Source organism: Lathyrus oleraceus, chromosome 7 (genome assembly GCF_024323335.1).
Source record: "Lathyrus oleraceus cultivar Zhongwan6 chromosome 7, CAAS_Psat_ZW6_1.0, whole genome shotgun sequence".
Classification (NCBI taxonomy): Eukaryota; Viridiplantae; Streptophyta; class Magnoliopsida; order Fabales; family Fabaceae; genus Lathyrus; species Lathyrus oleraceus.
The window spans coordinates 228729151-228751088 of NC_066585.1; the positions used below are offsets into that span (position 1 = coordinate 228729151).

The window sequence follows — 21938 nt, forward strand, 5'->3', positions numbered from 1 at the left end:
CCGGATGCTCGACCTTTGGAGACTTACTCACCTGTAGTAGAAGGAGTTGACGTATCCTTAAGAGGGGATAATGTTTGTTTGTGTTTTAGGAAAGCTCAAGCAAGAAAGGAAGTCCTATACGAAGGAACCGTGCTACCTTAATTGACATGCAAACGAGACTACGCGGAGTCTAGCAAACCTAGGGGATACAATCACACCACACAAGCACATACAACATGAAATAAACACACCAACAAGGGGCTCAAACATCAAGGCTAGGCTTTAGTCGAGGGGTCATGTCAACCTCGACAAACAAGCCTCTGTATCAAGGTAAGGTTAGCTCTTAACCTTGACATTGAGAGTCAAGGTGAAGCCAGATGAAAGGTGAGTGAAGATGAGACTTCACAGCTCTTATCCCTGGTCAGGGAGAGCTTTAGACAATGAAGTGTGGGTCCAGAAAGTGGGAACCCTTCTGCACTTAAGACTCTGACACAATTGTACAATGTACAAGATCTTGGGTTATTGTCCTCAATGCATCAACACAGTGGTGTGAGCAAAGGGACGACTCAACAGAATAGCGGGAGATAGATTGCATATCTCTTATATCCGCCAATTGCCTCATAGAGGTCTTTACCTGCTTGGGGACAAAAGTAAACAAGCACAAACATCGCCTCTTAAGGAGGACTTCAGACAGGTGCCTGGCCAAGTAACAGGCCAGGTCTTCCAGACTACATGGAGACAAGAATGTTATACCTCAGTGCAAATTGCTTATCAAGCAAAGCAAAGCAATATTAGCAACTAATGTACCTGAAATCAATCAAATACAATCAGTATACCAATCACAGAACTAAACAGCAAATGGTTCACAATTAACTATACACAGACAAACACAAGCCAATGCACCAAGGTGCAAGCCACTAAGGCTCAAAATCAAGTATCAAACCCTCAAAACAAAGTCAAAATTAGCTATACACAAGTCACAAGTCAACTCCAATGGAAGCACATCATCAAGCATAGGCCATTTGTGCTATTAACCTGAAACACAACTCAAAAGTGAGATCACAAACCACTAGTCCAAGACTAGGGTCAAAAGGAGATGAAAAATCCAAAACAGCAAGTGAAAAATGATCAAAACCAAGATAAATCAATTAAGAAGCGAATCCAATTGGTCTCACATCAAAACTATGCACCAAATTCCTTTCATGCACAATTTAAGTCAAACTAGGCAAGTATGAACCACATATGAGCAAACAGAATGATCACAATCAAACAAATACCAAAACAGCTCAATAAATTCCACAAAAATTCAAGTCTAAACAGAACACATTCAATGAGCATCATGTCAAAGTTCATGATATTTGGACCAGTGGAAGTAAGGAAATTAAAATCAGGAATTCATGGTATGCAAAAATCAATCCAAACTAGGTCACAAAGTGTACATCAACTTCAAGCAAGAGTAAAACAGTGAAAACAAATGAGAAATGAATGGGACCAAAGCCAAAATGACATTGAACATGTTAAGAATCACTCCACCAAATTTCGTCTTCATATGATAAGGTATGAGAATTTCACAAGCCATGTAAGTTGATCACTCAAGAAAAGTTCACAAAATGGTAAACAGCAAACAAAAATACCCATCAAATAGGAAATTGATCAACAAATCCTACAAAAAATCATGGTGAAACTAGACATACAGATGTAATCACATGCAAAAATCCAGAGCAAAATACATTCAATAAGCATGGAAACAAAATTCATGAACATGGCATAACATAGTGTGACACACATCGTCACACTCAACTTGAGCACATCATATCTATCAAACCAGGAACTCAAAATTAGCAAACTATACATCAAAATCACCAGGGAAGAGTCAAGAATAGCCATGTAAAATTTCACACATTTTGGAACAAGCATCATCATTTTATGAAGGAAATGGTAGAACATACACCTAAAGCATACATGTCCAAAATCATTAGGCAAAATCAAAAATCAATCAGGCACAACTTTGATTATCATACCTACAAAAACTAGAGAAAATTTGGAGATCAACACAAAAATCCTCATTCAATTTGGATCATCCAAGAATTATTTATGATTTTTAGAAGTTATGTGATGAAATGAAATTTTTATTTAAACATTCAAATGAAATTGAAAGGCGCGGATGGCAAAATGGTAAATACACGGAGCCAGGGACAAAACGCAGAGTTTTCATTTATTCAGTGGCCTCACGCGATTGGTTGAATCCAGCGGGAAACAAGAAATTCAAACTGGAATGGCAAAACACGGATCAAACAAGCATCTGCAGCTATTCTTCATCGTGTTCATCCAACAAATCTCCAGAAAATCCAAATGCACAAATCTTTCACCAAAATGAACAAATCCTATATGGTTGGAACCGTCTAAGCTAACACAATCACAATATCCACATGAAATTTCCTAATTCCTAGTGTACTGAACAGATCGAGCAAGAATAGGTTTTACATTCAAAATTCAATTCAAGATTTCTCTCTCAAATCTTAATGGATTCCAGTTCTACAAATCGCATTGCACTCTACAAACTAAGATCTATAAGAACCACATCTCAATTTCAGCAATGGCAAAGATCGATTTCTAACCTTCGAAGCTATGCAGGTCCTGATTTGGTGGATTCGAGCTGCAAATGATCAAAACAGATGATGCTTGCTGGTGTAGGAGGCGATTAGAACACGTGTTATAGCCCAATTATGCTCCAGGTTGTTGAATCTTCAAACTGCCATGGATGTGTTCTTGCTTCAACAGTGGTAATTCCTTGATGCCTTGGCCACGATTTGGTGAAAACAGATCTACAATAGTACCTCTTGATGATGATTATCACAAGAGAAAACAAAAAGGATCAAGAAATTCAAAGGAAAGTTGAAAAAAAGTGTGAAGAACTTTGGAGAGAATTTGAGATCTTGGTGAATTTTGGAGTTTGGATCTGAGAATTGTGATTGTGATTATGCATTTCTGTTACAATTAGGCCTTTATACCTCATGCTAATCCAAATGTTAATCTCAATTAAGCAAATTCAAGTGATTAGTGTAAAATGCATTTTTGTGATTTTTGGCCAAAATACCCTTTTCATTATGAAGTCAATGTATCAGTCCAAAATCAGTTCAAGCAAGTTCTAAATGTCATTCATGATGTGTTGGAATTGGTCCCAAGTGCAAATGGCTTGTAATTCACAAAATCACCTTTTCATGCCAAAAATGCAAATTAGTCCACTTGAAAAATGCCATTTTGCTATGATGATTTTTGATGAAATGTGATAATGCACCATGAAAGTTCATGTCAAATGTGGTTTTCTCAAAGAAAGATCACCCAATTTGGCCTTTCCATGTGAAAGTTATGGCACTTTGAATTTAGGCATTTTCTGAAAATGATTGGACCATATCTTGCCAACCACACATGAGAAATGAGTGTTCTTGGACTTTTTGGAAATGGGAGAACAAGATCTTCAACTTTCATGTTGGACAAAATTCCATTTGAAGCTTTTATGGTGAAGTAATTTTGAGGAGCAAAACTTTCCATTTTGGGTAGTTGAAATTACAGGTCACCTGCCATTTTAGGAAAATTTTCATCTGACTTTATTTTCTTCAACCTTGATCTTTGGTATGTCAAATGAGACTTGTATGGACATGAATGAAGCCTTTCCATCCATCTCCCCCCTTCAAATCCATAAAATCAGGCACAGTTGACCACAGTTGACTACAGTTGACTTTTTAGGGTTTCTGAGGAAATTCAGCCTGACTGTTGAGCTTTGATCATCCAATCTTTGTCCAAACCACTTCACAATGATCACATAATCACATGAACTTGATAAACCAACCTTAGGGCCTTGTCTCAATGGAAATGGCACATGCTTGCTTGTTTGACCTGATCTCCTGACCAGTTTGACCTAATTTGTCAGCTGGACTTGCACTTGGGCAAATGGCTATGCAATGTTATGCAATGGACTATGTTATGCTAATGATCTAATGATGAAAATGTATGTACAATGGTAGGTGCAAATTTGAGGTGCTACAGCCGTCAACGCCAGAGGAAGTGGAATTGGTGCTGTCATTACAACTCCGAAAGGTGCCCACATGCCTTTCACCGCTCGTCTGACTTTCGAGTGCACCAATAATGAAGCTGAGTATGAAGCTTGTATCTTGGGTATTGAGCAATCCATTGATTTGAGAATCAAGACTTTGGACATCTTCGGAGATTCAGCTCTGGTAATCAATCAAGTGAATGGTGATTGGAACACTCTCCAGCCTACTCTGGTCCCCTACAGAGATTACACGAGAAGACTGTTGACTTTCTTCACAACAGTAAAGCTTTACCATATACCTCGTGATGAGAACCAGATGGCAGATGCTCTTGCTACTCTATCCTCCATGATCACGGTGATCCGTTGGAACCATGCTCCCAAGATCGACGTGATGCGCCTTGATAGGGCCGCGTATGTGTTTGCTGCTGAACTGGTAGTTGATGACAAGCCCTGGTATCACGACATCAAGTGCTTTCTGAAGAATCAAGAGTACCCTGCAGGGGCATACAACAATGATAGAAAGACTTTGAGAAGATTGGCAGGCAGTTTCTTCTTGAATAAAGACGATGTTCTGTATAAGAGGAACTTCGACATGGTTTTGCTCAGATGCGTGGACAGACACAAAGCAGACATGTTAATGCAGGAAGTTCATGAAGGCTCCTTCGGTACTCATGCCGGCGGACATGCAATGTCTAAGAAATTGTTGAGAGTAGGTTATTACTGGATGACCATGGAATCTGATTGTTTCAAATATGCTCGGAAGTGCCATAAATGCCAGATTTATGCTGATAAGGTGCATGTGCCGCCGAATCCTTTGAATGTGATGTCTTCGCCGTGGCCTTTCGCTATGTGGGGCATCGATATGATTGGAAAGATTGAGCCGACCGCTTCTAATGGGCATCGCTTCATCCTTGTTGCCATCGACTATTTCACCAAGTGGGTCGAAGCAGCGTCATTTGCGAATGTCACCAGACATGTGGTTGCCCGTTTCATCAAGAAAGAAATCATTTGTCGCTATGGGATTCCCGAAAGAATCATTACTGATAATGGTTCTAATCTCAACAACAAAATGATGAAGGAGTTGTGTCGGAACTTCAACATTCAACATCATAATTCTTCCCCTTACCGCCCTAAGATGAACGGTGCTGTTGAAGCGGCAAATAAGAACATAAAGAAGATTGTGTAGAAGATGGTCGTTACGTATAGAGATTGGCATGAGATGCTACCCTTCGCCTTGCATGGGTACCGTACTTCAGTACGTACATCGATCGGGGCAACCCCTTACTCCCTAGTGTATGGTATGGAAGCAATCCTACCTGTTGAAGTGGAGATTCCTTCTCTAAGAGTCTTATTGGATGTCAAGTTAGACGAAGCTGAATGGATTCGGACAAGGTTTAATGAGTTGAGTCTTATCAAAGAGAAGTGAATGGCAGCCATTTGTCATGGGCAGTTGTATCAAAGTCAGATGAAGAGAGCCTTTGATCAGAAAGTGCGTCCTCGATGCTTCCAGGTCGGAGATTTGGTGTTGAAAAGGATCCTTCCTCCTCAGACAGATCACAGGGGCAAGTGGACTCCTAACTATGATGGACCGTATATTGTCACCAAGGTTTTTGATGGTTGGGCCTTAATGCTTGCAACGATGGATGGTGAAAACTTCGCTTCCCCGGTGAACTCAGACGCAGTTAAAAAATACTTCACATGAAATAGACCCGCTGGACAATAAAAAGAGTAGTCCAGGCAAAAATGGGCATCCCGGCGAACCAAGAAAATGAAAAAGGTTCGGGCAAAAATTAGGGATTAAAAGTGAAAAGATTGTACACCCGGTAAGTTGAAAACCTGAAAAGGCAACTTAGGCAAAAATGGGTATCCCGGTGGATTGAAAACCCGAAAAGGGCGATCCAGGCAAAAGTTAGGGATTAAGCGAATGACTGCGTTCTGAGTAGTTTTGAATCTCATCTCGTGTCAATGACTGGAAACTTTTGAAGGATAGGAAACAGTCCAATCACTCTTTCAGAAAGCTGATCATCTGGAGGATCTTGAAGACGAGCAAGTCATAGCAGAATTGGAACCCAATAGAAATCCATTTCACATTGCCATTAGATTAATGTCTGTTTTTATCTGTTGTGCGATTACCTCTTTCCAGGGATTGCTTCCTGATGTAAATGCCTATTCAGAGGCCGTTCAATCAATAAAATCATGTTATTCAGTATATCTATTTTCATTTTCATTTTTTCTGTTTTGTTTGCAAAAATGACGTCCGAATTTTTGATAAACATTGCATCATGACACATAAGAGCTTTACAGGCACATGCTTAATAAACATTTAAAATTGCTGTAAATTTTAAGTGCTTTGGATCGTCTATTCAGAACAGGTACCCTCGGGGCATTTCCTTAAAATCCCCTGCAGATGATCGTGAATGTTTTCCCTGCAATAGACGAATTCGGTATCTTATCCCTGCAGAGCTGATCAGAGCGTTGGATTCTTCAATCCCCAGCAGGTTCTCACCACTGTACCTCCCCCCCAAGCGGTGGTTTCAGATTATACACTCCCTAGTAGAGTTGACAGTGTCAGACTATATACCCCCAGCGGAGTTGACAGCGCCAGACTGTATCTTCCCAACAGAAGCGGCTGCTCCTCAGAGTTCGAGACCAGATCGACAATCCCAATGCCAGATCCATGGTTTCTTTCCTTGAAGCAGAACCTCGGTACCATATCGGTGTTTGCTTCCCCTGCTGAGTCATCTCTCGCAGATCGTGGTTGCTAGAACCACTATCATTTTCCCCAACAGCAGGTTTTCAGTGCCGTTCTCTCCCCAGTCAGAATCTCGGTATTTCGTCATTGCTAGAACACCGTGTGGCGGGTCATTTCCCCACATAATTCTTTGCGCTGTGCATCTCCAGCAGCCTTGCTAGGGTCCAGAAGATGGTGATCATTTCCCCAACAGATCCCCTTGCCTCAGCTTGGCATTCTACCCAGCATTTCGCATCCTTGCATGTAGAATCATACTGCATTACATCCTCCCAAATCGCGTAGCATTTCCATTTTCATGGAGCATTACGCCATTGAAAAATTTAAACATACGCATGTGAGCATAAAACATTCTCGGTATCCCAAGTGATAAGCCAGAAGTTGTTTTCAGTACTCAGACTGAAGATTGTTCATGACTTACCTTTGTTATCCCCAACAATTGTCATTGGCCCATGCGCCGCCTCTATTATCGTTCCCTATTTCTGCCGATGCTGACAGGCATGAAGTTTCCGGTATTCAGACCGAAATGGCATTCAGGCCAGTTTTCCGATGTTCAGATCGAAGAAGTTTCCGACGTTCAGGTCGATGCAACTTGTGGCGTTCAGGCCAGTTTTCCGATGTTCAGATCGAAGAAGTTTCCGACATTCAGGTCGATGCAACTTGTGGCATTCAGGCCAGTTTTCCGATGTTCAGATCGAAGAAGTTTCCGACGTTCAGGTCGATGCAACTTGTGGCGTTCAGGCCAGTTTTCCGATGTTCAGATCGAAGAAGTTTCCGACGTTCAGGTCGATGCAACTTGTGGCGTTCAGGCCAGTTTTCGGATGTTCAGATCGAAGAAGTTTCCGACGTTCAGGTCGATGCAACTTGTGGCGTTCAGGCCAGTTTTCCGATGTTCAGATCGAAGAAGTTTCCGACGTTCAAGTTGATGCAACTTGTGGCATTCAGGCCAATTTTCCGATGTTCAGATCGAAGAAGTTTCCGACGTTCAGGTCGACGCAACTTGTGGCATTCAGGCCAGCCTCTCGGTGTTCAGACTGATATTAATAATCTCATATCTCCCGATGTTCAAATCGAAGTCATTTCCAGTATTCAGACTGATGAGCGGCATTCAGGCCATGGTTATTTCTGTGTTACCATTTATTTTGGTATCCAGGTTAACATTCTTTTTCGGTATTCAGACTGACTCCCACCGTACCAGACAGAGTCTTCTTTCAAGACCACCTCTTTGCCGATTCTGACAGGCATTGTTACTTCACTTCACTTCAGTGCAAATTTTCGGGCTTTTATTGTATTCAATCCCTTGATACCTCGAAAGCACGAAAGCCGCTGCTATCTTCTTTCCAGGTCTCCAGTTGATTGAATAGGGGCAGCTGTAATACCCCAAAATTTACCCTTCATTTTTCCTGGAAGCATACGCTTTACACCTCATGCATGCATTCATTTTTAGGTCATTTAGCATTTGCATTTCATCATGGCAATCAGAATATTTAAAAAAAAAATACGGAAAACGAAAAAAAATAAAATACGGAAAACGAAAAAAAAAACGAAAAAAAATAAATAAATAAAAAATCTTGGACTTGGACCTCTCTCATTTGAGCCCACAGGTCTACAAAAATCAGGTTATAAATTCAGAGTTTCAGTGAAACAAAAGGAATTCTATTCCTATTACCCTGGCTGGAGGAAAAAGATAGTGAGAGAAAAGCTAACAGAGTTCAGAGCAACCTCTAGAGACTGAAGGGAACTCATCTGCCAAGAACCAATTCCCTCTCATATAAACCTTAAGATTGTTCTGCAAACCTCACGGGTGCAACTCAATTTCAATCATGCTCTCCAATCAGGTTTGCCCTATTTCCACTACTTTATACTTTCAACCTGAAATTTTTGATACCCTTTTAATGCATTTGTTTGACAAGAGGTTTAGGCCTCCTACCCTTGGTTGCTTTTTGTGAGCTTTTTATGAATTGAAAGGGCATGATTCATGTGGTTACATTTTGATTTAGGGGGCAACTCTTGGTTACCCTATTTTGTTTCTCTAACCTGTTTGTTGAGTTTTGTTTTGTGAGGGCTCATATGACTCTTGCAGAGATGGTTTGCCTGGTGTTCCACTTTATTTGTGGGATACCGCCTGGAGGTTTCATTCCGATTACCTGTACTGACTCACTTTCTTTGATGGTGTTAGCTTGGGAGGATCTCAGGGTTTCCTTGTTCCGTTAACTACTGTTACTTCGGATCTTTATCCGTGTGGTACTTTTACATTTTCCCGTATTTTTACCGCTTTCTTAGCTGGAAGACCTCGATAGGAGGAAATGTTTTGTGTGTTTACTTTATGCAGGTTCCTTCGTCTAGGATTTCCCTTTTGCATAAGCATCCCCCCAACCCATAGGTCAGCCGAGCTACGAAGACCCTGATTCTCATATTCAGATGAGATACGTATGCAGTGGATGCGACATCCGCGCGAGTCATTCTCATTTAACCCCTTTTTTAGTAAACAGCACAAGATAAACTCACACCCTTTAGACAAGAACTACAAAAGTGGATCCCGTAGAGTACTACAGATGCGTAGGGGTGTTAATACCTTCCCTATGCATAACAGACTCCCGAACCCAAGATTTGGTTGCGAGACCTTGTCTTTTCCTTTCCTCTTTTCAGGTTTACTTCGAGCATTTCCTTTCCCTCCTTTGGGATAAATAACGCACGGTGGCGACTCTCCTGTCTTTCTTCGTCGGTTGTGTTTTTTCGCACACTGTATTTTTCAGGTTGCGACAACCATAAGAATGTTTATTTACTCAACATGAAATTTAATTGCAATAAAGTATGATGAGTTGCTTTCTTACTAATAAAGTACTCTGGAATTTAACCAAATCATCAACACTTATTTCATACCAATACTGGTTTCCCCCAATTTTTTAACTCCCATAATTGAAAAACCCCACAAAAACAATTTTTTAACTTCCATAATTGGAAAGCCCCACAAAAACAAACAAAATTACTAATAACCAAATGACATACTTACCAGAATAAAACACAATTAGGGATTGCAATAACAAGTGATATCATGAGGTAAATTAATTACTAGCTTTAAACTATAGGTTTTTCTCCATTCACAACATAATAGCCAAAACCGTGGAAAATAAATCATATTAGATTAGTATAAAGACGCATAAGAGAATGTGAAAAACAAAAATACCTTCCAAACTATTTCAAAGGGATTGTCGTCAACAACATCAAAAATTACTTCAATAGATTGCAACGATTTGGAAATATAAACAGAGGAAGGTGACGGAAGATCTCCAACTGCCTGCTTGACGGCTTGTTTGTGTGGAAAGTCAAATCAAAGATACATCATGGAGGTCTTTTTATCCCGCTTTATAAGACATTTATGAGGTAGGTCGCGTGAATATGGTTGTTTAAGACAAGACGGAAAAGTGATTCTGCCGTCACGTGGTGACCGTACGGTCTCTCGTGTAACATCCTTCCACCGTTTGCAAACGCATGCGCAAGCGACGATGTTTTGACGGTGCGGCCATTGATCCTCAGCAGCGTCAACTCGTTTAATAATCTTCGCAAGTAAATCCGGCAGCATGGTTGACCAATCAGTTTCGTCCTCCAATTCACGTACGACGGTTCCTTTCCAGTCATCACCAGTAGTAACGAGAGATGGAACCTCCTTAAAGGATCTCGAGAATTTTCCAGATCCAAAAACCTTCATCAACGACATGTGTAATAACAATGGTTCTAGAGAGAGAGAATGGTTCTAGAGAGAGGAGAGGATCCCTAGTTGTGATGTTTGAGGAAAAAGAATGTGACGAAGATGTGCGGCTGTGCAAGGTTGTTGGCGGAAGAAGGTTGTTTGGATGGAGGCGTCTTTACCAGAAACGGAGGGAGATGGGGTGTTATATTGAAGGGTTGGCATGGTGATGAGGAGGGAGTATGTGTGAAGGAGGTAGGTGACGGCGTGGAGAAGGAAATGGGATTTGTGGTGAAAAGACTTAAGGGTTCAAAGAAAGCAATGATGGTCCTCCTGGGAAAGAAGAAGGGGCTTTTCTCTTATTTTCTTTTTCTTTCTCTAGCCAGAACTCTTTGAGAGGAAAAGTCCTTTTATTATATTTTTTCATCTTACCGTTGGAAGCGATGTACTGGAGAGAGAGAGAGAGAGAGAGAGAGAGAGAGAGAGAGAGAGAGTTTTCTAAATTTTATTTATTTTCAGATTTTATTAAATAATAGTATTAATTAAATCCTAATTTTTGATTGGATAAATGGGATAAATGTGGATTACTAATAATAGCCGCTAATTAATTTGAACCGATGGCTTGGATTGAATTAAAGAAACACACACTATTTAAATAAATCAAAATGCATATAATGCCTTCTTTTAGATGACGTAATCGATTTAAAACAATTTTAATCAATTGAATCAAATAAAATTCACAACTTTTTAAATAATCATGATAAAATTAAAATAATAACATGGAAAATTCTATTTATTTAATCTGACTATTTTGACGAAAGAACACAATTAAAACGACTAAAAATGAATAAAAGTCGGGCAAAAATTTGCTCAAAAAATTAAATCGGATGCATGAAAATGATCAGTGCGAAATATACTTATTGAAAAAATACAGCGTTTCTTTAAATTTTGAAATAAATTTTCACCGGTTAAAAGGCTCAGCCGGTCAAAATGCAACCGTAACAGCTGCTAAAATAAATAACGAGCACACTAGGTTAAACTACGTGAACCGTAGATTAATAATACTGGTGTCTGTAATTTTAATTTTGAAAGTTTTTACCCGCTGATTTGTGCACGTTCTTGAGAAAATGATTCAACCGATTTGTCTGTATTTTCAATAAATTTATTTTGACTGATATTTTAGTTATTATTCATGATGGAATGCATGTCATGCTGTGCATATGATGCAAATTAAAAATGAAATCGATTTTACAAAAATTTAAATATGCCCGGACAAAATTGGGGTATGACAGCTGCCCTTATTTCATTATATTGAACTAGAAGGTAAGAATGACAACAGTCTTCATACATTCGTAGTGGAAGGTAATTAAATACGAAAAGACCCAAATTTTGTCCTTTGAAAAGCAAGGAAGAAATGCAGAAACAAAATGCAGTGAGAAATAGAGTAAGAAAAGGTTATCAGAAGGTAAAATGAAATAGTTAAGACTATCTGGGAATCGTCAGAACAGTATCTTGGATATCACAGTTGAGATTTTTCAACAATGGAATGATACCTCGACTGTACCTAAGACTTTCTGAGTATTAGCATAACAACTTCTTGATTTGAACGCATGAGATTCTCTGGGTATCAATGAAGCAGTATCCCATATGATATAATTGAGATATTCCGACAAGGGAATGATACCTTAATTGTATCTAAGACTCTTCAAGGATACTAAAGAAGTATCGCTAAAAATGAATGAGACTCTTCATATTGATGAAGCAACATCTCGAATAGCAAAATGAGATTCTCTGTATCGAATCGAAGCAGCATCTTATATGATAGAATTACGATATTCCGAACAATGGAATGATACCTTAATTGAATCTAAGACTCTTCAAGGATACTAGAGCAGTATCTCTAAAAAATCTGGAATGAGGCTCTTCATATTGATGAAGCAGCATCTCAAACAGCAAAATGAGATTCCCTGTATCGAATCGAAGCAGCATCTTATATGATAGAATTAAGATGTTCCAGTCAAAAGGAATGATGTCTTAATTGAATCTAAGACTCTTCGAGGATACTAGAGCAGTATCTCTAAAAAATCTGGAATGAGACTCTTCATATTGATGAAGCAACATCTCAAACAGCAAAATGAGATTCTTTGTATCGAATCGAAGCAGTATCTTATCTGATAGAATTAAGATATTCCAGCAAGGGAAAGATACCTTAATTGAATCTAAGACTCTCCGAGGATATTAGAGCAGTATCTCTAAAAAAATCTGAAACGAGACTCTTCATATTGATGAAGCAGTATCTCAAACAGTAAAAATGAGATTCTCTGTATCGAGTCGAAACAGCATCTTATATGATAGAATTAAGATATTCCAGTAAGGGAAAGATACCTTAATTGAATCTAAGACTCTCTGGGGATATTAGAGTAGTATCTCTAAAAAATCTGAAAGGAGACTCTTCATATTAATGAAGCAACATCTCAAACAGTAAAAGTGAGATTCTCTGTATCAGGTCGAAACAACATCTTATCTGATAGAATTAAGATGTTCCAGTAAGAGGGAGATACCTTAATTAAATCTAAGACTCTTCGAGGATACTTAGAGCAGTATCTCAAAAGAAAATCTGAAATGAGACTCTTCATATTGATGAAGCAGCATCTCAAACAGCAAAATGAGATTCTCTGTATCGAATCGACGCAGCATCTTATTTGATAGAATTAAGATATTCCGGCAAGGGAAAGATACCTTAATTGAATCTAAGACTCTCCGAGGATATTAGAGCAGTATCTCTAAAAAAATAAGAAACGAGACTCTTCATATTGATGAAGCAGCATCTCAAACAGTAAAAAAGAGATTCTTTGTATCGAGTCGAAACAACATCTTATATGATAGAATTAAGATATTTCAGTAAGGGAAAAATACCTTAATCGAATCTAAGACTCTTCGAGGATACTTAGAGCAGTCTCTCTAAAAAAATCTGAAATGAGACTCTTCATATTGATGAAGCAGCATCCCAAACAATAAAAGTGAGATTCTCTGTATCGAGTCGAAACATCATCTTATCTGATAGAATTAAGATATTCAGCAAGGGAAAAATACCTTAATCGAATCTAAGACTCTTCGAGGATACTTAGAGCAATATCTCTACAAAAATCTGAAATGAGACTCTTCATATTGATGAAGCAGCATTTCAAATAGTAAAAGTGATATTCTCCAGATAAATGAAGCAGTATCTCGAATAGATAAATGATTTTCTTCAGATAAATGAAGCAGTATCTCAGCTGTTCGTCTGTTGGGGGAATTTTAAGAAAAGACTCCCTTTGAGGGAGATTTACTAGAAATGCTCTACAGGGGAAAAGCTCAGAAGGGACTTTTTAGGGTAACCTCTGCTTGGGGAGTAATGATAGCAAAGAAAATGCTGGGAATATCATTATTAATCCTAAAGTTGAAAAACGGTTTGCTGAGAAATACTTCCACGAGCACATGCAGGGAAATAACTTTATTTGGAAATGAGGAATGTCTAAGATATACGTGAATGACCTTGGATCCTGAGATTTTATATTTGATTTTTGTATGGTGTTCCATTTTAGATGGGAATACCATGCAGGGGATGATGCATGAGATGTATGCAAGTATGCAACTGCTGGGGATATTTAGGATGTGCATGGGAATGTAACTGGTTTTTGATTTTGTATAAGGTTATGCATAAGTATGTTGATGATTGATACGACTGTCTTTGATGAATCTTCCTGTTTGGCAGGAAAATTATGCATGAAATGATGCATGTGAAGCATGTGGGAATGCAACTGGGTAATTGGATGTTTTTGTAGGGTTTTATTCTTGACTGCCAATGAGGTTGGACTTTAAATGGGAACTGCCAGATAAGAATTGGTGAAGAAGATTGAACTGCCAAATGCGGACAACACTTGAAGGATATGTTACCAGACGCGAACTGGTGAAAATAATTGAAACGTCAGATGGGACTGAATTTGTTTTTTTTTTGTCAGACAGGAACTGATTTTTAATGTAGGCTACCAGACGAGAACTGGTGAAAATAATTGACTACCAGACGAGGACTGGTATTGAAATAGGTGACCTACTAGACGAGAACTGGTATTAAGAGATAACTTACCAGACAAGAACTGGTATTTGGCAAATGATTTGTCGTACAAGAACTGATTTTTGATATAGTTTGTCAGACGGGAACTGGACTTTGGAATAAGTTGCCAGACGAGAACTAGACTTTGAAATAAATTGCCAGACGGGAACTGGGCTTTGAAATAAATTGCCAGACGGGAATTGGGCTTTTGAAATAAGTTGCCAGATCGGAACTGGGCTTTTGAAATAAGTTGCCAGACGGGAAATGGGCTTTTGAAATAAGTTGCCAGACGGGAACTGGACTTTGAAATAAATTACCAGACGAAAACTGGACTTTGAAATGGCCAAGCGATGTTAGGCTTTGGTGTCAGATTTTGTGTTTCAAGGTTTTTCGATTCCAGGTTCATGTTATAGGGTTAGACCCGATGAATTTTATGATATGCATGGTTTTATCTTAGAGCAAAGTGAAATGACTAATGCATGGTGATGATTTATGTAATGATTTGCAGGTTTTCAAAATGCCCCTGCGTGGGTATTGGAAGAGAAGGTTCTTTGTAGAAAGGCTTCTGTCTTCCAGATGGTTGTTTTATGGGATGATATCATGATTCCCCGACACTTGTCTCAAACTCTATGGTTGCTGACGTGCGACCAAACTTTTTGATTGACCAGCTTGAAAACATGGAGAGGACTTGCTCCTATGTGGCTCATCTTGCCCCAGTTTGTTGGGTCTTTGCGAACGTTTACCTCGAAAGGATTTCGAAAGCAATTGTACCATAATTTGGAGATAGATTGCCCCAGAATTTTGATCCATGAAAGGATTTATCCTTGGTTAACCGACTCTTAGAGCGGTTGACTTTTCAGTGCTATTGAGGTAGCTTGCCCCGATATGAGCGTTAAAGAGATTTAACTCACCCTAACCGAACATTGAAGGGGTCTGCCCCTGACCCACAGAACCTCTAGGTGGTCTGCCCCTAGTTAATAGATTTCTGAGATGATTTACTCCGGATCAAATGATTCTTGAAATGACTTGCCCCTGATTAACAGATGTTTGGAGATTTTTTAAGACTGGCCAATTCTTGGAGTAATCTTCATATGATTAATTGATGTTTAGGTGGCATGCCCCACATTCATAGGTTCGGAGGTAGTCTTGATTCTGATAAATGGTCAAGCTTCTCTGATTGCTCTTTGTTGAAATTTCCCTGACGTCAAGTACTGACTTGCAGTTAAAATTGTTTATTCAGAAATGGTAATTTTAATGCGATACTCATGCAGGTTTTGAAAAGAATTATTATTGAAATGATGTGATAATGTGTGGCGAATGAACCATTTTAATCCAAACACAATGATGATTTAACAATGCGAAGGATACAACAAGAAGATTGTACCAAAGTAAAAGACTAGCACATTTTTAGGAGTCAGTTTACGCAACCTTGTTGTAGTATGCTTTCAGAATAAACCTTGCTTCAATTAGGTCTTTTAAGGGTTGTAACATGGCTTGGTTCACGGTTATCGAAATAAAGGATATGAGGCTCAAAATTGTTTCTGTACCCACCCTTCTTCTTGATAAACTCCAGTCTTACCCTCAGTTAATTCACCATACACATTCAACTTTTAAGAGAGTTTGCAAGTGTAAGATCTCTTGAAATGACAGACACTTTATTTTGCTCTTCATGGATATTGGTGACCCTTTGATTCTTGATATGGTGGTCACTAAATCTTGTTTTTATTTTATTGAGGGTTTTCGTGACCTCCTTTGATTTTTGTTTTGATCCCTAACTTTTGCATAGAGCACTTTTTGAAGCTTTAGTCCATCAGGATTGCCCCGGGTTTTGCCTAAGTCTCCTTTTGGGGTATCGATTTAGCGGGCTTTTTTATTGATTCCCTTTTTTAGAATGTGACTGCCAAGTCATTGGTCATTGAAGAACAACTGTCATAACTTTTGGATTTTGCATGGTTCCTTCTACACTTCAGGATGTGTGCGAAGAATATCCTGTGGTTGATCCTCAGACGGGATGTTTCATCTTGAAATTTGAATGCGTAGTCAAATTAACTAAACACTACCCTTCCCCAGGTTAAACATAAGGGTTTGTTCATCCGAAAGAAACACTTACTTCTAGGCTCAAAGTGGTTGACTAGGGATTGACTCCTTATCTCTCCAGTGTTTGGGAATTTGAAACAATGCCTATACATCATCACCAGAATTTTATCCGAAAGCATATAGTCAACAATTATGGGTATCTTGTTTTCGTCATCCTCCCTCAAATCTTTGTTAAAACAAAAGTTATGATAAAGAAAAGTGAATGGGAGAAACACTGATGTATTTCATTTTTTATATAAGAGAAGAAAAATGAGTGAATGCGAGATAATTAATTCAAAACATGCATCATTACTTCATCAATATTACCATTAAAAACAACAATGTTTAAACACAAGTAGCTTTTAACAACAAAGAAACTACAAATGCAAAAATAGAAACAAATCAGTCCAACGATTGCCAGTGTTGAGGATGTCTTCCTGTCTGAACTACTGGCATTAGGAGATACTCTATGAAATCTTTGAACTCGTTCTAACGAGAGGTTAACATGCACCAACAGGCTTCCTTCTGAAAAGGATATGTACCTTTTATCGATAAATTTTGCACTTTAGCCTTGAAAGTATTGCAGTCTTTAGTTGAATGCCCTATTGTTCTGGCATGATATCCACATCGCACATCAGGATCATATCTAGGTGGGTATGGTTCAGACAATGGCCTGAGAGACTTGGGCTCCACCAGCGAGCTTTGAATCAGATATGGCAAAAGTTGACTGTATGACATAGGAATTGGATCGAGAGGAGCATTCCTTCTTTCCAGATTGTTTCTAGGCCTATGCTGGTTCAGATGCTGATTTTGATATCCTTGACCACGAGGTCTTTGATTTGTATAAGGAATAGTCCATGGTTGCTTGAATAGTGCTCTAGGCCTTGCCGGTTGCCTATAGGGATAACGTGGTGTTGGAGATGGTGATTGCTGAGAAGGTGGAGAACCATAAGGAATGGGTGGTGCATCGTGAGAATACCCAACATCTGCCATGACTGCATTTGTTTCATCATCTTCTTCCTTTTGGGAATTGTAACAGCCCAATTTTAGTAATTAGTTCTTATATTATTATTATTATATTATATTTAATTATTTGGAGTGTTAAGTAATTAAGTGGTTGTGAGGTAGTATAATAATTGATTATATTAATTGAATTAGTATGTTAATTAATTAGTTGATATGAGATATAGTTAAATAATTATATTAATTAAATTGGTATGACTAGTGAGTGGTTAATTATTTAAATTTAAATAGAGGTATTTAAATATTAGGTATTATTGGACCTAGTGATTAAATTAGATGATTTAAGCCCACTAGAATACTATTATAAATAGTAAGAGTGTGAGAATTAGAATTCACTTGAGCACTGAAAGCAATAGAGAAAGAGGAGAGGAAAAGCGAGAGGAGTCAAGGTTTCCATCAAATTGACAAGGTAAGGGGGGAAATCCTTATTATTATGGGTTAGTATGATTGGGTCAATGGGTAGGAACATGTTTTAGGTTGAAATCCTTAATTGGCATGTTTTGGAATTATTAGGTCTTGATAAATACTCTTGAATTGTGATGATTAAATTATGCTAAAACTGTGAATGAATATATATTTGGATGAGTCATAATTTTCTGAACGTGTAGCTTTTTACGGAATCGAAATCGGAGGTCCGGAAGTCCTCCAACGATGAAAAATGCGGGGAAATCTGCATTCTGTTTCGTGTTAGCGCAGGAACAGCATTCTGTTTTGCGTTAACTGGTTAACCCAGGGCGTTAATCGGTTAACACTGTTACGATATTAAAAAAATTACATTCTGTCTTGCGTTAACCGGTTAACCCAGGGCGTTAACCGGTTAACACTGTTATAAATTGCCAAGAAGCGCATTCTGTTTTGCGTTAACCGATTAACCCAGGGCGTTAACCGGTTAACACTGTTTGAAAAGTGAAAAATTGATATTTAAATGTTGTGTGCATTTTGGAATGAAATCTATGTGTACGTATTTGATGATTGGCCTATATTAGTGAGTAATATATTGTATGAATGTGTATGTATACCATTATTGAATTGTGAATGATTTATGGTTATGGATGTGTATATGTAATCGTAATTGATGTGTTGTGATGAGTGTGTATATGTACCAATTGTGAGTCATGGTGATATGTGGGATGTTAAGACGGTATATAGATGGTCTTAATTGCATATGTGTTGGTATGTGTGCATTCATTCATAGCATGGTTGACTTCATTGTGGAAGTGGTCAAGCGGTGATTCCTTAATTGGAAACAGACGTAGCAGACGTTAATCCTTAATTGGGATTAGGCGTAGTATTTAAGCGGTGATCCTTCATTGGAAACAGACGTAGCAGACGTTAATCCTTAATTGGGATTAGGCGTAGTATTAAGCGGTGATCCTTCATTGGAAACATACGTAGGGCTTTGGTCTTGTCCGGATCGGAAGTGTGGCTTGGATTCTAGATATTGAATCGGAAAGCGGTGAAACTTTGAGTTCACGTTGAGGTACCACATGCATAGAGTCACATTGTCTTGCATTGAGTCGTCTATAGTTATGTGATCATTGAATGCATGTATTGATGTGGATGCGATGTACGTTTGAAATATGTGAGATGATTGTTGGTTAATATTATTGACGTGATTACACCAAGTGTGATGAATTCTTAAATTGTGTTTTAATTCATTGTGCCTTATTATGCTATTTCATAATGATTTGAATTCTCACCCTTTCTGTTTGAATGTTACCTTTACATGGGTATCGTGCAGATACTACAGAGTAGTATTGCTGGAGTAGGTGGACGGTAGCTCGCTCAAGATTAGCTGGAGAGTTTCCGTATTTAGTTTGAAATTAGGTAATGAGTCAATGCTCTGGTCATGTAACACTGGGTAGATTAGTGGTATTGAACTCATAGCTTATTTAGATATGTTTTATGTTATTACTTGTTTATTTTAATTGGAAGTGATTATTGAGAGATGATCATGGTATGGGACATGGATCATTTTTATGAAATACATGAGTATTCTCTATTTTCCGCTGCGAACGCATATTGCTTGAATATTCATGATGAGTGAAATGTGTTATTTTGAATGACCAGGTGTATTGTTGGTTTTTGAAAGTTTTAAGTTTCGAAAACGTCGATGTGACGCCCTTTTCTTTATATGCGTGCTTATTTACTCTAATTATATGCTAAATAATTTGGGGTAGAAAAAGGGGTGTTACACATTAGTGGTATCAGAGCATGGTCGACCAGTTGGTCAATAGTCACTAATGTGTTACATTAGTCGCAGGTCGGTCCGTTCGGCCAGGTTGTTTAATTAGGTTTGTTCCTAGTATGCGACATGTGTGTGAGAACACTGTCGGTGCTTGTTTTATTTTCCATTGGCAGGTTGGGAACTCGAGGATAAGATGAGGGAATCGTATCCGGAGTGGTTCGTTTGAGGAATTTTCGAGGACGGAAATCTTTTAAGTGGGGGAGAGTTGTAACAACCCAATTTTAGTAATTAGTTCTTATATTATTATTATTATATTATATTTAATTATTTGGAGTGTTAAGTAATTAAGTGGTTGTGAGGTAGTATAATAATTGATTATATTAATTAAATTAGTATGTTAATTAATTAGTTGATATGAGATATAGTTAAATAATTATATTAATTAAATTGGTATGACTAGTGAGTGGTTAATTATTTAAATTTAAATAGAGGTATTTAAATATTAGGTATTATTGGGCCTTGTGATTAAATTAGATGATTTAAGCCCACTAGAATACTATTATAAATAGTAAGAGTGTGAGAATTAGAATTCACTTGAGCACTGAAAGCAATAGAGAAAGAGGAGAGGAAAAGCGAGAGGAGTCAAGGTTTCCATCAAATTGACAAGGTAAGGGGGGAAATCCTTATTATTATGGGTTAGTATGATTGGGTCAATGGGTAGGAACATGTTTTAGGTTGAAATCCTTAATTGGCATGTTTTGGAATTATTAGGTCTTGATAAATACTCTTGAATTGTGATGATTAAATTATGCTAAAACTGTGAATGAATATATATTTGGATGAGTCATAATTTTCTGAACGTGTAGCTTTTTACGGAATCGAAATCGGAGGTCCGGAAGTCCTCCAACGATGAAAAATGCGGGGAAATCTGCATTCTGTTTCGTGTTAGCGTAGGAACAGCATTCTGTTTTGCGTTAACTGGTTAACCCAGGGCGTTAATCGGTTAACACTGTTACGATATTAAAAAAATTACATTCTGTCTTGCGTTAACCGGTTAACCCAGGGCGTTAACCGGTTAACACTGTTATAAATTGCCAAGAAGCGCATTCTGTTTTGCGTTAACCGATTAACCCAGGGCGTTAACCGGTTAACACTGTTTGAAAAGTGAAAAATTGATATTTAAATGTTGTGTGCATTTTGGAATGAAATCTATGTGTACGTATTTGATGATTGGCCTATATTAGTGAGTAATATATTGTATGAATGTGTATGTATACCATTATTGAATTGTGAATGATTTATGGTTATGGATGTGTATATGTAATCGTAATTGATGTGTTGTGATGAGTGTGTATATGTACCAATTGTGAGTCATGGTGATATGTGGGATGTTAAGACGGTATATAGATGGTCTTAATTGCATATGTGTTGGTATGTGTGCATTCATTCATAGCATGGTTGACTTCATTGTGGAAGTGGTCAAGCGGTGATTCCTTAATTGGAAACAGACGTAGCAGACGTTAATCCTTAATTGGGATTAGGCGTAGTATTTAAGCGGTGATCCTTCATTGGAAACAGACGTAGCAGACGTTAATCCTTAATTGGGATTAGGCGTAGTATTAAGCGGTGATCCTTCATTGGAAACATACGTAGGGCTTTGGTCTTGTCCGGATCGGAAGTGTGGCTTGGATTCTAGATATTGAATCGGAAAGCGGTGAAACTTTGAGTTCACATTGAGGTACCACATGCATAGAGTCACATTGTCTTGCATTGAGTCGTCTATAGTTATGTGATCATTGAATGCATGTATTGATGTGGATGCGATGTACGTTTGAAATATGTGAGATGATTGTTGGTTAATATTATTGACGTGATTACACCAAGTGTGATGAATTCTTAAATTGTGTTTTAATTCATTGTGCCTTATTATGCTATTTCATAATGATTTGAATTCTCACCCTTTCTGTTTGAATGTTACCTTTACATGGGTATCGTGCAGATACTACAGAGTAGTATTGCTGGAGTAGGTGGACGGTAGCTCGCTCAAGATTAGCTGGAGAGTTTCCGTATTTAGTTTGAAATTAGGTA

General features: G+C 38.3%; 1 protein-coding gene across 1 annotated transcript; it reads right to left on the reverse strand.

Moving 5' to 3' along the window:
* Nucleotides 1–10113: 10113 nt before the first annotated feature.
* LOC127103084 (tubby-like F-box protein 7) lies at nucleotides 10114–10500 on the reverse strand. Its single transcript, XM_051040373.1, has one exon. The coding sequence runs from the start codon at nucleotides 10498–10500 to the stop codon at nucleotides 10114–10116; it is 387 nt and encodes a 128-aa protein (XP_050896330.1).
* Nucleotides 10501–21938: the final 11438 nt, after the last annotated feature.